Raw genomic sequence first — 17,284 nt, forward strand, 5'->3', positions numbered from 1 at the left:
CAGCTTTTCCCCAAGGCTGAGACTCTCCTCGCCTGCAGAGCGCTTACGGGGTCGGGATGTAGATTCTGGGAGACAACGCTTGCCGGGCAGCGCGGGAGTGGAGGCGGGGAGCGGGCAGGGGGTCCAGCGTCCGCGCGGCCGCGGCGCGCCGCCGGGACTACGCTTCCCAGCCTGCTCCGCTGCCGCCGCGCTCCCGGGCGCCGCTCCCGCCCACCCGCCGTCCCGGAGCCGCCTGTTGATCGCCGTGCTCGCCTGGCTGCGGCGACGCCCCTGCTAGTGGCCCCGCTACCTTGGGGCTGACCGACCGACTGACGGCTCGCCCCGCCGGCTACGGGATGGGCGCACGAACGGGTGAGCGCGCGGAGGGCTGGGAGGGGGCCGGCTGGGGCCAAGCACTGTCTGCAGCCCCGGTCTGCGGCGCAGGGGCAGCCGCTCCTTCCCCGGGGCTGGAGGATGCTCCGCAGCGTCGGCGGGGTCGGCCGGCAGGGCGCGGAGAGCGGGGCTGCCTCGTGCCTCCTGCGCTGGGCTGCGCAGAGGAGAGCTCTGCGTGGGGATGCGCGGGCGGGAGGCGCCTGCGGGCTGTGTGTTCCACGCCCTGCACTGCGGCTTCGCAGCCTCTGCAGCCCGCCGGGCCGCTGCAGGGAGGGCGCGGTCTCCTGTCCTCCCCGGGCTGCGGGGTTGGGTTTTTCCACGCTGGGCTTTGTTCCCCACTTTCTCCTCTCCTGTGAACATTTGACAAGCTCCTGGTTCCTAACTGATGCCTCGCTCTGCATCGTTAAAGCGGGGAAGGGTGGACTCCGGCTGGCGTCTTTCTCTAAGACCCCTGGAGCTGTCATCCGCAGGGAGTTTCCGCCTCTGAGCAAGCAGCATTCAGAGAGCGGCCTGATGCAGGTCCTTGAGACACTTACATTTTCCCTGGTTAAAGAAAAGGTAATAAGTGTTCTCTTGAGTCCTTCTAAATTTACCCTGTTGAGCTGCAGAAGCTTGATTTTTTTAATGCAGTAGTAATAATATTAACACAAGTCTTAAGTCTTCTCATGGGAATTTTTACTTAAAGTATTCACAGGTGGGAAGGTGATGCAGGCCAAATGCAAATTAGCAATGAAGTGCCACGGCATCCTCTTGCCCATTAGACGCCCGAATCACGGGGCACTTGGAAAAGCCATGAAAAGAACGTCGGAGCAGGTGTTGTTAGGACAGGTTCCTGTCTTAACTCTACGATTAAAGAGCTGAGGGACTCTGGGCAAGTCCCTTCACCTCTCTGAGCCTCTTGCATGTAAAATGGGACGTTTGGGTAAATGATTTCTAAACCTGTGTTCTCCCAAAATTCTCGTATCAGAACTGAAGGGAGGAGGGTGCTCTGTTCAACACCATCGTGAAGACCCTGATTGGGACGGAGCAAGTGGCTTTACCCGGGAGACGAGGAAAGATTTTTCCGGGCTTATGCAATCTAATTTTTTAAAAAACAAAAGTGATTTCCTCTATCTGCTCCCTTTATCTCACCCAGTAAATATGCATTACCACTGTTTTAATTTTTGTCGATTACTGTAAATTTGTAGGCAACGTGTTGTGTTTGTTTTTGATTTGCTGAAAGTGGAGTGATGAGATCTGCAGGTAAAGGGAGAAGCAGATGGCCCCCCAGGGTGGGCTCAGAAGTGGGCAAAAGCGCTGCGGGGAGGAAGCCCCAGCAAGAAGTAACCAGAGAGCACATACACTGAGGAAAGACAGGGCTGGGTGCTGATGGGTTTATTTGAATAATAAATACTACACAATAGAAGGAATGAGAGAACCAGAAAACCAGTGCAGTGCAAACCCTAATGTAACTGATTGAGACAAGGACTCATCCACAGTTACAGCACCTTTGAGTGAGCCCTGACCAGTGTGGCTCAGCTGGCCCGGCGTTGTCCAGGTCCCCAGTTCAGTTCCCCGTCAGGGCACCATGCTTGGGTTGCAGGTTCCCTCCCCAGCACATAGGAGACTCAAAGGGTTGATGTTTCTCACATCAGTGTTTCTCTTCCTCTCTTTCTCCCTCCCTTCCCCTCTCTAAAAATTAATTCATTAATTAATTAAATCTTTTAAAATTTCTCAGTGAATAGTTATTGGAGAACAGGATTTTCACATTTGTTCAAAGCATCTCACCACAGATTGTCTAGGAAACATGAGGCCTTACAGTGAAGAGATGAGCAAGTTATCAGTCCAGCCTGGTGATCAGGCATACTAGTGCCTAGAATGAGTCTCCTGTTGAGATGCAGTAAGAAGGTCATAACTTCACCCATGTGTGTTCCTGCCAAGAAGACTGGAGGAGGGGGGAGTATTGTAGGTTAAAGTACTCAAGTGATGTAACAACCAGTTGGGGTGTGTGAATGTTGGGTCCTAAATCAGAAAAAAAAATAGCTGTAAAAGATGATTGGGGACAATTGGGGAAAGTTGAATGTGTCCTGAATATTAGATAATATTATGGAATTACTTTTAATTTTCTTAGGTGCAGTAGTGGTACTGTGGCTATGTAGGGCCCTGTCCTTAATCTTTCGAGATGTGTGTCTTAGAGGCAAAGTGTCTTGACATCTGCAACTTTCAGCCGGTTCAGGAAATAAGTATAAAAGTCGGGGAGCAAGTTCAGAAGTACGCGAAGTGATGGTGTTTGGTGAATCAAAGACAGTGGTATAGACGTGCTTATTGCATTATTCTTTTAACTCTTTGTAGATTGAAACTTTTTAAATTAAGAAGTTGGGAGATATCAATAAAGTCAGTAAGTACATAAAGAGAAAGCACCGTAGAGGACTGGGTGGTTGGTGACGGACAGCTGCAGTGAGACTGTGGGGAACGCACAGCTGGGTCCCTTTCTTGGTTCATTCTGGCTACTGTGAGTCATTTTCTTAGGACACCCATCTCCTAACAGTAACCTCAAGGTATTAATAATTACCAAACCTTAGAAATTGCAGCCCTACCCAAGAACCATCTTGAAAGCACCGCCCCTTCCCTCTCTGTGTTCAAGACCTGTGTAAATGCAGAAGGCTCCAGGTGGCTGTTCCTTTTGTTTTGCGTTAGAGAAGTGTTGGAGAAAGAACAGGTCCAGCTTTTTGACAGAACAGAAGATGTAGGGTTTCCTCTCATCCCCTTTATTTGTAAATCACATGCAACCAAATGTGTCCTTATAGACTATTAGTGGTTCAAAAAGGTGCGTAGAAGGCATGTGTGAAAGAGACTTCCTATATCCAGACCAAGAAAACAGAAATAACTCTTAATAATGTTATACAGAACCTTTTGCTACAAGAATATTTTTGCTATACCTGAAATATATATATAAAAGATACTGCTTTTATGTTTGCCCTCCTGTTTTGGCATCAAGCTACCCCATCTCTTGCCAGTATTCTGGATTCCTCCGGTGACAGCTGAATAGAGACGGAATGAGAAGGTCAGCCCTAGGACTGTGGATAACAGGAGTTCGTGAAGGAGAGTACAAGGCTAGCCGTGCCAAGCTTGTACATAAGGAGTAAGAAGCAAATCTGAGGCATCAGCCCTAAGAAAAAAACTGGAAGCCTCTCATCAGAGTGGTTGGCTAGGTCTAGAGTCTAGGGAGCTGGGTTGCTCTTTGGCCCGTATATGCAAGGACAGCCGTGTCTGTTGTGTATTGCTGACAGCCATTTTGTCTAGGCAGGGCCTGTTCCAAACCAGTTGCTAAATATTTTGCCTATCATCTTGTTAAGCATTTGTGAGTCACAATAGCTATAAGTTATAACAAAGCACTGGTCAAAATCTGGGATACAGATGCCAGAGAACGAGGCAAGATAGATGGGTCAAAAACTATATTAGCAGGCAGAAGCCACGAGGGTACATGAGTCGAAAGATAAAAGTAGGGAACCCATCGTGCTAGTCAGGAAGTGAAAAGCTCATAACTTCCTAAAGACAAGGTGAGAGGAGATGACTAGCATCAATAGGCAGTTAAAAACTAGACCTGGCTGGTGTGGCTCAATGAATTGAGCACCATACTTCAAACCAAAGGTCACTGGTTCAATTCCCAGTCAGGCCACATGCCCAGTAGGGGGTGCCCAAGAGGCAACCACACATTGATGTTTCTCTCCCTCACTTTCTCCCTCTCTTTCCCTCTCTAAAATATCTTTTAAAAAAAAACCCTAAAAGACACAGATACCCAAGTGGAAGACAAGGAGGTAGACAGAAACAGGGACTCCTGGGAAAACAGAATAGGGCCAGACAAAGGGAAAAGGAAGCAGGAAGTAGAACCTGACCAGAGAATTAGAAACCAGGTGGCAGTCTGGGCAGACAGTAAGACTTCTGTGCTAAAGAGCTTCCTCCCCAGGCCAGGAAGTTTCCTGACTACTACTTGCCCTACTTCTTGCCCAGGTGGAAACCAATCTCATACTTTTGAAAGCCCACTTATGGTGCTTGCTACACCTGGCAACACTGACTCATAGGGTGCTGCCTCTCTATATTAACAGATAATGACAGGGATAACAGGGGGAACAAATACCCCAAATAGGAGATTATGCCCTGACCAAGGACAAATGAGAAGTGGCTTTGACTGAGGGTTTGCATGTGGTAGGCGCTGAACCCAGTACGCAGTTATCACACTTAGCATCCCTCCACCCTCTGAGGTAAGTACTGGTTTTTTGCCCATTTTGCAGAGGAAGGAGCAAGGCACGGAGAGGTTGTCACCACTCACGGATCTGTAACCATTAGACCAAGGGCTCTTTGACTCCAGGGCTCATACATTTAGTCTTCTGTGTTCTGAACCTGGAGAGGGATGGTCGCTAGTGGGCACATAGTTTTAAAAGGAGACTGTTTTCAAGCACAGTTTGAGCTATGCCAACTTTTGTGCCGTAAGATTGGCAAGTTAAGAACAAATAGTCTCAGATACAGACTCTCCAGTCTGGCAAGATCTCTTCCTCGTTCCCTTTAGCTGGTTCCCTCTGATTGCCTTGTCACATTTTTGCCTGGCATGCCTCCTTGTTCCAACCTATTCCCTGTCCTTTATCTCCTGCAAGAATTTTATATAATATAGCAGAAACCATTTGGCTGTTTAAAAAGAAGCAGACTTGACTGACTGTGCCATCCTCGAGTAGCTAGATTCCAAAATACAGGCCGTGTGCTCTGTACACATCTTTGTGTTTACCCACAGCTAGAAAGGAGTTAAATATAGATGATCGATTCGACTTTTATTGGAGGAAATGTTGATATGCTGATTTTATTCTGTTTTGTTTTAGAAAATGTAGATTTTGCTCTAGTATAAATTGGCCCTTGTAAAAATTCTGAGATATTGAAGATATGTGATAAAGAATAACAACTTCTCACCTACCGACTGCCCCCACCTGGGATTAAATCATCACCAGTACAGTTGGACCCCGAGTCCCCCTCTTCAATCAAGTCCCCCGCCCCTCCACTCCCAGTGTGGCCTGTCCTTTCTGTGAATAGTCCTTTGCATCTTTCCTAGATAGGTGTGTGCTCCGAAGCAATTGGTGGCACTGTTTTGCCCATTTAAAAAACTTTTCACCAGGTTTTTACAAGTAGTGTCTGTTGACTCTTTTGTAAAACTTACTCTCAGGTTTTGGTGGCGCCGCTTGCTTTGGCTTTGGTTGTGAGTCCTTGCGTCTGGGCGGGGCCCAATGGTGGGTACTTGCTGTTGCATCTGATTTTCCCTTTTCATACCAGAGTTGCGCAAACAAGGTAGTGGAAAGAGAAACAAAGAAAGCCACTGTCCTTGATTTCCTTCTCAGGGCTTATATCTTTGGATAATGTAAAAAGTTATTTGAGGGCCCAAGTCATCCTTCCTTCAGCTCAAGTCCCTAGTCCCGGTTTCCATTTTCCTGGCTGGCTCAGGGTGGGCGCCCACCTGGGCTCCCGAAGCCTTATCTGGCCTCGCTTCATTCCAGTGTGCACGTTAGTATCTTGTTGCGTGTTGAGCACCTGCCATGGGACAGACAGTCTTCCGGAGGTGAGGCTGTGGCAGTGCTTTGCAAACTTTCCACTGTGGCATCACTAACAGGGGGAGAGGACAAATGTGAACCCTTCTGGGCCCTGGGTGGGGCTAAAGCAGGCCAGCCATGAGCCAGACATTTGAGACTTGATTTTAAAAGCTACATGAATGCTGCATTCTTCTCCATAGTATATCTGTATTTGTTACTAAAAAATCATAACTAGCCTTTCCCTAAATCTTCAATTCTAAATTGTAGTCCAGGAGGATGCATGCACCTTTTATTTTTTCTCCTCTGGCTTTGAGATTCTCCCGGTACATTGCCACAACACATGCAATTTGTTTCACCAGGTAGTTACATAGTATTAATGTGTTATTGTAACTACTTAAATTAATGCATCTCTCACTGCTAAACCATAAGCTCAGTTGGGGCACAGGATATCATCTGTTTTGTTTACTCCTATTGCCCAGGCAGTGTCTGGAAAACGTGGGCTTTCAATATATATTTGTTGAATAAATATACAAACCTGAGCTGGAGAAGGAATATAAAGAATTTTGACATTGTCCCTGCCCCCTGAGAGTTTGTGGTGTAGTTGGAGAGAGAACTGTATATGTAACCTACATGAAAAGATAATGGGAGAGCAGGGGCTGAACTGCAAATTGTTAACAGGCAATTCAGATCAAGGAAGCAGAGCAACTTCTGTGGACCTAGAGAGCCTCAGAAAATTCCATGACAGAGCAGGAGGCAGTGGGTGTAGTGGAATGAGCTCTGGACCAGTGGGTCATTTGCCTCTCCGAGCTCATTTCCTTCATCTGACAGTTGTTGCACAATATTTGTTGGATGCCTACTCTAGTTCAAGACCCGTGCTGAGAGCCAGGATTATAACTGAAAAAAATTGATACAGTCCCCACCCTCACAGACATTAGCAAGGAAGACAAAGATAAAATACGCAATTGCAATAAAGTCAAGGAAAGCTCTGACCAAGGGGTGTGCCGTGGGGATGGGGGAACATGGCCTCTAAGGAGCTGAGGCTTACATTGAGGCTGGAAGATGAGTAGAACAGCAGTGAGCCGGGGGAGGAGTGGATGAGAGTGCTATGAGCAGAGGGAACAACATAAGGCTGGATCCAGGAATTGGAAGTGGTCCAGGAGCCTGGAGCCAGGAGGAGATGGAGGGAGTGCCGCACAGGATGAGCCTGGTGAGGATGACAGAGGCCAGACTGTGAGTTTGAACTGTCCTCAAGGCAACGGGAAGCCTCTGGAGAATTTTAAGTAACTAGAGCAGAGTTGTTGAAAAAGATCACTTTGGTCATTTGTATGGCGATTGGATTGAAAGGGGGTAAGAGGGATTGGGCAGTGCAGTAGAGTGAAGTAGGTGGAGTCTTGACAGATTTAGGTAAAGATAGGATTTGGTGATGGATGGCTAAACAGGAGACAAGAAAGAGAAGGAGTCAAGAATGCCCACCCATCCAGGCTCTGGCCAGGTAGCTCAGTTAATTAGAGGGATGTCCCGATACACCGAGGTTGCGTGTTCAATCCCCAGTCAGGGCACATACAAGAAGCAGCCAGGGAATATGTGAATAATTGGAACAACAAATCGATGTTTCTCTTTTTCCCTCTCTCTGTCCCCCTCCCTCTCTCTCTAAAATCACTAAGTAAAAATTTTTAAAAAGAGAGAGAATGGCTGCTTAGTTTCTGGGCCAACTTCCTGAAATGAGAAACTGTGAGGAGGAGAAGCCGTAGGAGAAGCCATTCGGAAGGAAAGATGATGAGAGCACTTCTGATGTCTGAGGAGCCTGAGGCAGCCAAGTAGAGATGTTGGTTCAGCAGAGGGAAATACATAAATCTAGTCCAGAGCAAAGATACAGATTTGGGGATCTTTGGGGTATGGATAATAATTAAAATTTTGAAGGAGATGAATTCCCCCGAGGAAAATGTATAGTGTGAGAAAAGTTCTAAGACAGGACCGTACAGCCTGCCAGCATTTAAGGCAGAGGAAGAGGAACTGTCAAAACAGATCAAGATGGAGAGAGGAGGAGAAAAACCATCTATGTTGCTGGACCGGATGATCTTTAAGGCCTCAGTCGGCTCTGACAGTCTGTGGTCATGACGGGGCTGGAATCTGAGCCAGGTCTCAAAAGCAGAGCACATGGCTTATTCATGAGAACAAAGAAGGGAATTCCAAGTAATATTACTATATCAGCTGAGGTCCCAATAAGAAACAGAGGACACAGGCAAACTGAAGAATTGGAAGGAATTTTAATAAAGAGGCTATTTATAAAGATGTAGGGAGGGTCTGAGGAATGCAATAAGGCAGAACTCTGGCCCTGGACACAGAGAGACCCTTCACCACCCGCAAGGACCGAAGTCAACCAGGGGAGGGCAGCTGTACAGAGGAGGCTGCCTGATGGGAGCTGTGGCCTCAGGACCCACCTCCCTGTCCTCTCCACCTGCCCTCCAGTTTCCTGCTAGTGCCTCCTATTGGCCAAACAGAAGCCAAACAGCAAGGGAGCCCACTGATGCAGTATAAATGCATCATCTTCCTGGGGTGCCGAGCAGGATGTGGAAGGGCAAACAAAATATCCAGAACAATTATGTTGGAAAATTGAAGTGTACGGATAAGAGAATATATTAGTTTCCTATTGCCACTGTCACAAATTTGGTGGCTTAAAACAACACAAATTTATTATCTTACAGTTTAGGAAGTTAGAAGTCCAAAGCAGGCCTCGTTGGGCTAAAATCAATGCCTTCCTTTCTGAAGGCTCTGGAGCAGAATCCACTTCCTTGCCTTTTCCAGCTTCTGGAGCCCACACACATTTCCTGGCTCTCAGCCCCTTCCTGCAACTTCAAAGTAATTGCATCACTCTTAACCTCTGCCTCCGTGGTCACATCTTGTTCTCCGACTCTTCTGCTTTCCTCTTTCCTCTTTTAAGAGCCCCTGTGATTAATTGGACCCACCCAGATAATCCAGGATAATGTCCCTATTTTAAAATCTTTGATTTAATTACACTGGTCCCTTTGCCATGTAAAAAGTACCTTCCCAGGTTCTGGGGATTAGCACGGGGACATCTTTAGGGGGGCATTATTCTGCCTGCCACATAGAGTGTGAATAAACCATTTTGACTGGATTGGAGGTCTGCCTAGGAAAGTAATGAGAAAAGAAAACAGGAAGTGCAGATCAAAGCCACATTACAGGAACTTTGGATGCTAGACTGTCTAAATTTTATTCTGTAGACAATAAGGAGTCATTGGAAGTCCTTCACCAGGGTCATGGCTTGTTAGCACCGTTAAGAAAGATGATCTGATCGTGGTGATCTGGGTGGCTCAGAGGGAAGAACAGAAACCTTTCAAGATGCAATTAGAGTAGTCCAGGCCCAGAGAGACAAAAGTCTGAAATGAAAGCGACAGGAAGGGATGGTGCGGAAAGTCCTGTGCGGTAAGATTCTACAAGAGGTGTCGACCAACTAGACCTGGACTGAAGGGCAGGAATCTGAGCTTTGGAAGTGGCTGACTGGTAAATTAATGGTATGATCTAGATTTCTAGAAAGTCAGGAGAGCAAATCTGTTTCAGGGGAAGACGAGGAGTTGGGGTATACTGGTAGAATCCTGGAATAGAAATACAAATGGAATCGTGTCAACTCTGGATATCATCAATTGTAAAACACACCAGTATTTTATGTACCACTAAGAAAAAATTAAAATGTGGTACATGCCTTTTTATATGTAATTTTTGCTTTATTGAAAGAGCTGTTTTGGACTTAGAGCTTTTTGATGTTTTTTAATTGACAGAGAACAAACTGCACGTATTGAAAGTGTACCGTTTGATAAGTTTCGACCTGTGTGTGTGCCTGGGAGACTATGACCACAGACAGGGTAATGAACGTATGCATAACCCCCAAGGTTCCTCGTGCCCCCTGACAATCCCTCCCTCTGTCTCTCCCTACCTCTCTTTGATCCCTAGCAACTACTCATTTACTTTCTGTCATGTAGATGAGTTTACATTTTCTAGAATTTTAGATCAATGGAATTATACCGTGTATATTCTTTTTGGTCTGGCTCTTTTTGTTCAGTATAATTATTTTGAGGTTCATCTATGTCATTGTGTGTATCAATAGTTCATTTGTTTTCATTTCTGAGTAGCTTCCATTATGTGAATATACCAAATTTGTTTACCCATCCACCTACTAATGATTATTCCGGTTGTTTACAGTTGTTGGCTATTGCAAATAAAGCTGCTATGAATATACATAGATTTTTTAAAGAACATTCCTGTGCATACATAAAAAGGAAAATGCAAGTGAAATGAATTGGTTGATATTCTTAAATGTCTTCCTGTTCAGATTCCAACTTTTTGAATCATTTTTTGACTCATAGTCATCTGTGTCTGGCTTTTTTTTTTGACACAGTACCTCCCCTATGCCATCAAGAATGGTATTTTTATAAAAGTTATTGATATTGGCTCTTAAATCATTCTATAATTATACAGAACCATCCTAATCGGGACATTCCTTTGGGAGTGTTGCTAAGTACACCTGAGTCACCACCTCACCCACTCCCTCCTCACTAGATTTTAAAAGAGTCCCTGGGATTTTTTCCAAATCCCTGATACCTAGTCTGCTAGTTTTGGAGCAGGTGCTTTTGATGTTTACGTCTGTGTAGGCAGTGACAAGTACATCTGGACTGCTGCTGCGTCAATGGTTATTGTAGGACCATCGACTATAAGACACATCTTAATTTCAGGATGTTAAATGTGGGAAACTGTGCAGCTTAAAATCTGCTAGGGCCCTGGCTGGTGTGGCTGAGTGGATTGAGTGCCAGCCTGGGAACCAAAAAGTTCAATTCCCAGTCAGGGCACATGCCCGGATTGCAGGCCAGGTCCCCAGTGCGGGGCAACCACACATTGATGGTTCTCTCCCTCTCTTTCTCCCTCCCTTCCCCTCTCTCTAAAATAAATAAATAAAATCTTTAACATTTTTTAATTAAAAAAAAATAAGATCTGTCAGGTAGTGTATAGTTCAACCAGTTCATTCATTTGGTGGCTAGGAGCCTGGCAGATTGAGATCCTTGGCCAGAGCCACAATAAATGGGTGGTAGCAGGGATCAGAACAAAGTGTAAAAGATCCAGTTGTTTTCTCTGACTTTAGTGGGATGGGTTTGGTTTTGTTTTTACTGGAATAGAGCAATTGAAGCAAAAAGAAGGTAGGCTGATGAAAAGGAGAGTTACATTATGTAAGGAAATGACCCATAAATGGAAAACCACAACTTGAATATGGTGAGCAGTTGAATTAATAAAGAGAAAGGAATGACATTCTTTACCTGCCAACCCATTTTTCGTTCTTACTGTTTGAATTACCTTGTTCAAAACAGGGCTTCTCAGGTCATTTCTCTACTTCAAAAATTTGCAGTGGCTCCTTATCTCCCAACAGAATAAAGCCCAGGTTTCCTGACAAGGCATGTAAGGAAGGCTCTTGACAGACGTCTTCCGTGTCTTTAGTTCTTTCCTCTCTCCTCCCCGTAACCCTCCCCTGTAGACACACCAAGCGGCCGTGTGCTCGCCGACACAGCATGTACTCTCGCATCTCTGTGCCTCTGTTTGTGCTGTTCCTTTTCCCTAAGAATGACCCTTCCCCACTCATGTCTACCTTACAACCTTTTCTGTCAACCTCAAACTCAACCTCTTTTTCACAGTGTCCCCTCAAATCCGAAACCCCCTTATCCAGTAGTTATTTCCCCATGTGCTTTAAACCTACTTTATACATTATTTCTATTATAACACTTATCAAATGATATTATCCTCTCTGTGTATCTCACTGAGCCACGACCTCCTTGTTTATCTTTGCATTCCTGTTTTCTAGAACTCTGCCTAGCAATTAGTGGGTATACAGCAAAAACTAACTGCCTTGAAAGATCTGACTGATATTAATACCTCCTAAGGAAAAAGAGTCGTTTGGACACATTGTTATTTCCTGAATGCAATTTTATCTTTCTAGGGACTGCCTGTAAAATCTTCCGCAAAAAAAAGAAGGAATTGAGTAAAATCTTCATTGTGAGTGGAGGTTTAGGGGTGAGATGGTATGAAGAAAGGGGATTGAAAGGAAAACGGACTAGGAGTGTAAAGAATTAAGCAGGGTGGCCCAGGAAACAAGGAAATGAGCCTTAAAAGAAAATGGGGGCGGAGGAAAGAAGAAAGAGGACAGAAGTGGAGAGGCGATCATGCAGCCAGGATTGTAGAATCTTGACTTAGTTTAATGGCAGGGGAGTCACTGGACAATGCTTCCTCACATGGACATTGCAAACTCTCTTTCCTGAATGAACCCCATTTTGTATTCTTCCCATCACTTCGTCTCTGAAAAGACACAAGTGTGCTTCTCACAACTGCCTTACAATTAGTGCATTGTTCCTCACTGTTTTCTGTGGAAAGCCGGAAGAGGCAGAGTAAGTAGTACGGTGGAAAAGCACTCACTACGCTGGGAGTCAGAAGGCCTGGCACATCCCAGTCCTGACACCTCAGGCAAGGTGCTACCCTTCATCTCAGAATCTCTATCTGTAAAGCTGGTTAGTAATGTCCGTCCAGGCTTTCTTTCCAGGTTGCTGTAAAGATCAAGTAAGTAAAATACTATGTAACACTTTGTAAGTGGTCAGCTTGCTCTGCAAACGAGGGTTATGTTACCTTTTTTTGTTGAATTAATCATCCAATAGGGAGACTCCCACTGGCCCTGTTTCCGTTTGTAAGTCCTGTCTACAGAGGGAGATAACGGTGTTTCTTTCTTATTAGGAGTGTTCTGAAGTCTCAGCAAGCTGGCCCGTGTCAATGTTCATGGCCCGTGGAAAAGGCATATAAGAAACCATGGCACTCCCTTTTCAAAAAGAGTTGGAGAAATACAAGAACATTGATGAAGATGAGCTTCTTGGCAAACTCTCAGAAGAGGAACTGAAACACTTGGAAAATGTTCTCGATGACCTAGATCCTGAGGTTAGTGGCCTGGAACTGAGCCGCGGGGTTAGTGACGGTCTGGGATAAATGACGGGGCATGGTCCTTACACAGTCGTGTAGAACTGCCTTGGCTTCAAATGCAAGATCTGTGTTCTTCCCTGATTGGCTCTGAGCCGCTTAGTTCTACAAACTTAGGGAGAACCTCAATAACCACATCTTTAATAGGATATGGCAAATGTATTTCTCAAAACAGCAGTTTAATGTAAATAAGGAAAAAATAGAGTCCATTGGTTGACAAAAGACTGGTCTGACTGGGGAAAAGAAAAGGTAAGACAGAAAGGGAACAGATCTTACCGACTTTCTTCTGTGAGTCACACTGTCTGCTGGGCACAAACGCCCCTTAGGTAAATTGTATCTTCACTGTTTCATACGTGAGGGGACAAACTAGGAGAAGTAGTTTACCTATGATCTCATACTAGTAAATGTCAGAGGTTTTATTTAAACCTGGTCTTTAACCCCAAAGGCAGATCTTTTTTGTATCTTGCTTCTTTAAAATGTATAAATAACTTGAAATCTATGGTGATCAAACAACAATAGGTAGATTAGAATAACTGTAACAATTATATCAAGTACACTTAAGTGGAGATTTTAATATTTTTGTGAGCTCTTAAAAAGCTAAGTACTGGGTTGGCCAAAAAGTTCATTTACTTCTTTTCTGTAAAATAAAAGACGTATTTTTCATTTTCATCAATAACTTTATTGATTTGGGTAGTTTCAGTATGTCAGCTGTCTCCTGCTCTTGGCTTCTAGTGGGCGGAGGCCAGGGCTGCTGCTAAACATCTTCCAAAGCATGAGACGGCCCCACAGCAAAGAATTATTTGGCCAAAGTGTCAATAGTACCAAGAAATTTCGCAAACCACTTTTGACATCAGTCTGATCAGTCACAGCACCTTCTCCATACACTGCAGAAATCTTTTCTTACATTTCAGTTGGGTTTTTACCTTTCTTGAAATAATATAGCATAATACACTGAAAATGTAGTGTATCTTCTTCCATCTTCAAAATTAAAATGGCTGCACAAAAATTCACCAATTTTGGTAAGTTTTTTTAATGCATGCTGATATGACAGCTGTCACAATACAATCTAACAGAATTGTTTCAAATGAGGTTAAAGGAAACTAAGCACTAGTAGAGCCATCGTATGGAGAAAAACAACAGATTTTTGGCCAACCCAGTAACTTATTACAGTGTTTGTTTAACAAGCACTTTCTTCAGCCCTGCTGGTATTATCTTAAACTTAGAATCAGAGGCATCCAAAAGAATGATTTTACCTTAAATAAAAATGGCACTAAAATTATTTCTGTGGTATTCTGATATGCCAGACACTTTGGATATTGTGTTTACTTTTAAAAACATAAGTATTCTGTTTGTATTTTTTATTTATTATTTATTTATTTTTTAATCCTCACCCAAGGACATGCATATTGATCTTAGAGAGAAGGGGAGGGATAGAGAGAGAGGGAGAGAAACATGATGTGAGACAGAAACATCAATTGGTTGCCTCTTGTTTGTCCCCCGACCAGGGACCAAACCCACGACTTAGGCATGTGCTCTGACCACGGAGCGAACCTGTGGCCTTATGGTTCACAGGACAACGCTCTAACCAACTGAGCCATACCGGCAAGGGCTATTTGTAGTTTTCACACTTGAGGAAGGAATCTCTAAGCTTAATCAAGCAGGTATCAACATATACCATAATATTCACTTTAAGTGCTTGGATGTTTCCCCAGAAGAGGGCTAAGAAATAAGAGAGTGCAGCAATATTGGCTCCTCTGGAGAATCTCCATACGCCTGCCTGGGAGCACCTTGGGTGCAGTTCCGGCCAAACCTAGGTGGGACCTGTGAAGCTGTGAAGGGAGGCTGGCCTTTTGCCAGCACATGTTAGAAGGCAGCTGCAGAAGACCCAGAGGCCGCCCCAGCCATCAGTGTTCTGCCTGCATGTGTTGGGAGCCCTCCTCTCAGCAGAGGATATTAGAGCAAGTAGGGTGTCAGACATGCCAGAGAACCCCACCATTACCTCACACCCACATCCCCACATTTCTGCACAGGTGTCCTTTTCCATGCTTCCCCCATATACAGCAGAGTGGGGGTGGATAACAAAGTATCAGTTGGGTAGACACCTTCCTTCTGGCTCACACCTCTGTCTTTGAATCAGAGTGCCCTGCTACCAGCTGGATTCCGACAGAAAGACCAGACCCAGAAAGCAGCCACTGGTCCGTTTGACCGCGAGCATCTCCTCATGTATCTGGAGAAGGAGGCTTTGGAACAGAAAGACAGGGAAGACTTTGTGCCCTTCACTGGAGAGAAGAAAGGTAAGGACCTCAGGTAGCACATCTTGGGGCAGAGGTACTCCTAATGTATTGTCATAGAAGATCAAACAAGGGAACTGACATAGGAATGGGAAATAAGCCCATGAATTGGATTCACTATTAAAAAGAATGAAGGCTGATGGATACATGTCAGTGTAGATATTTGTCCAGACCCATAGAATGTCCACCACCAAGAGTGCACTCTAATGTAAACTAGAAGCTTTGAATGATGTTGATGTTGATGTAGGTTCATTGATTGTAACAACTGTACCACTCTGCTGTGGGATATTGATAGAGGAGGTTGTCAATGTGGGGCCAGGGGGATATGGGAACTCTCAGTAGTTTCCTCTCTGAACCTAAAAGCTGCTCCCAGCCCTGGCCAGGTAGCTCAGTTACTTGGAGCATCATCCCATACACCAAAAGGTTATAGGTTTGATTCCCAGTCAGGGCAGATACCTAGGTTGCAGGTTCAATTGCTGGTTGGGGAGCATACAGGAGGCAACTGATTGATGTTTCTCTCTCACATCAATGTCTCTCTCTCTCTCTGTCTCTATCTCAAATCAATAAACATAGGTTTGGGTGAGGATTAAAAAATAGTAATAATAATACATTTTTAAACTGCTTCCCCAAATAAACTTTATTAACTAAATAAAAAAGAATCACAGAGGCAAATTAAATGAATGCTTAGAGCGTGATGGTACTCAAATTAGTTCTGTTAAAAAAAAAAAATCCTAATTCCCAAAGGAGAAGTTTTGGAAGTGTGATGTAGCGTTGTGCCTGAAAGAGGGTCCCATAGGCATGAGTGGTTTATCTTAGCCCCGTGCTTCACCGGCTGCAGAAGTCTACTCCACGTCTAGGCATTGGCTCTGTTCCTTTAGATGCTACCGTTAGAGGCTAGTGCAGCCATTCATTCATTCAGCCAGCATTTACCTCCTCTGCACAGAGCCAAGTGCCAGGTGCTGGGGCCACAGTAACACCCTGCCCTGGGAAGGCTCTGAGACGAAGTTCTGAGCTCTCTCCATACTCGGAGTGAGCTCAGAATTAAGACATGAAAATCCTCCTTCGCTTTCAACCCTGAGCCCCTTTGGAGGAAGAAGCGGATACCAGTTGCCTGTCCAAATTTTTCAGCTATAGACAGCAACTTGGGCCCACGGGCACTAACGAAATCACTGATAACCTCATGCCAACCACAGTCTTTTTGAAACATAAATCAGATCATGTCGCTTCCCTGCTTAAAGCCCCAAATCCTTACTGTGGTCCTCACAGTGCTGGAAGAGTTTGCCCTGCCCACCTCTCTGAGTACCTTCCCTCACTAAGCCCCAGCCCCAGTATCTTCATTCAGTTCCCCAAACCTGCCGAGTCCTTTTCCCATCTCAGGGCTTCTCGTGGGCTCTTCCCTCTGCCCCACATCCCTGTTATTTACATTCTAAGTCTTAACTTACATGCCCGGGCCTCCAGCTTTCCCTGACCTCTCAGTCTAAGACAGACCCCTTCTTTCTGCCTTGACACGCACTTCCTGCTTTCACAGCACTGGGACTGTGTTTATCCCTTTGTTTATTTTGGGTTGTGTGCGTTTTCCACATCAGATTGAGATCTCCGCAGCGAGGCTGTGTCTCTCTGGCATCCTGGCACAGAAACTGACACAGGGGCGGCACTCGATAGATGTGGGTTCGAATGAATGCCATCTCTGAGCGTCTGTATCACGGCCGCGGGGGTAGGAACACAGCTCCCCCGCCCGCATGAGTCACAGCAGTGCTGCCTCCGAGCACACAGCGCCTGGGCTCTCCTCTGAACCCTGCATCTTTGACGCATCACGCAGCACTGATCTTGTCATCTTATTAACAAAGTAAAGTTGAACAGTGACAAACCAGGCAAGTAACCAAGGATTGCCATCGAAATATGGAGCTCTTTCTATGGCAGCATGGTTGCTATGGGGCTAATTTAATTGTGAAAGAAAAAGTAAATTGTAATGTCAAATTTCCAATAAAATTCCAGTGAACATCCAGTATCAGCGTGGTGACAGAATGATAGAGGAAAGCCGTTGTCTTCTGT

General features: G+C 45.2%; 1 protein-coding gene across 2 annotated transcripts in view; it reads left to right on the top strand.

Annotated features, from left to right (window-relative positions):
* Nucleotides 1-219: 219 nt before the first annotated feature.
* TMOD2 (tropomodulin 2) overlaps nt 220-17,284 on the top strand; it is a 51,896-nt gene continuing 34,831 nt past the window's right edge. For both annotated transcript variants that reach the window (XM_053928332.1, XM_053928333.1), the window contains exons 1-3: nt 220-351; nt 12,705-12,902; nt 15,079-15,235. In XM_053928332.1, coding sequence (XP_053784307.1) covers nt 12,777-12,902; nt 15,079-15,235 — 283 coding nt within the window. In that variant the 5' untranslated portion in view covers nt 220-351; nt 12,705-12,776. The remainder of the gene's footprint in view (nt 352-12,704; nt 12,903-15,078; nt 15,236-17,284) is intronic.

Source organism: Desmodus rotundus, chromosome 7 (assembly GCF_022682495.2).
Source record: "Desmodus rotundus isolate HL8 chromosome 7, HLdesRot8A.1, whole genome shotgun sequence".
Taxonomy (NCBI): domain Eukaryota; kingdom Metazoa; phylum Chordata; class Mammalia; order Chiroptera; family Phyllostomidae; genus Desmodus; species Desmodus rotundus.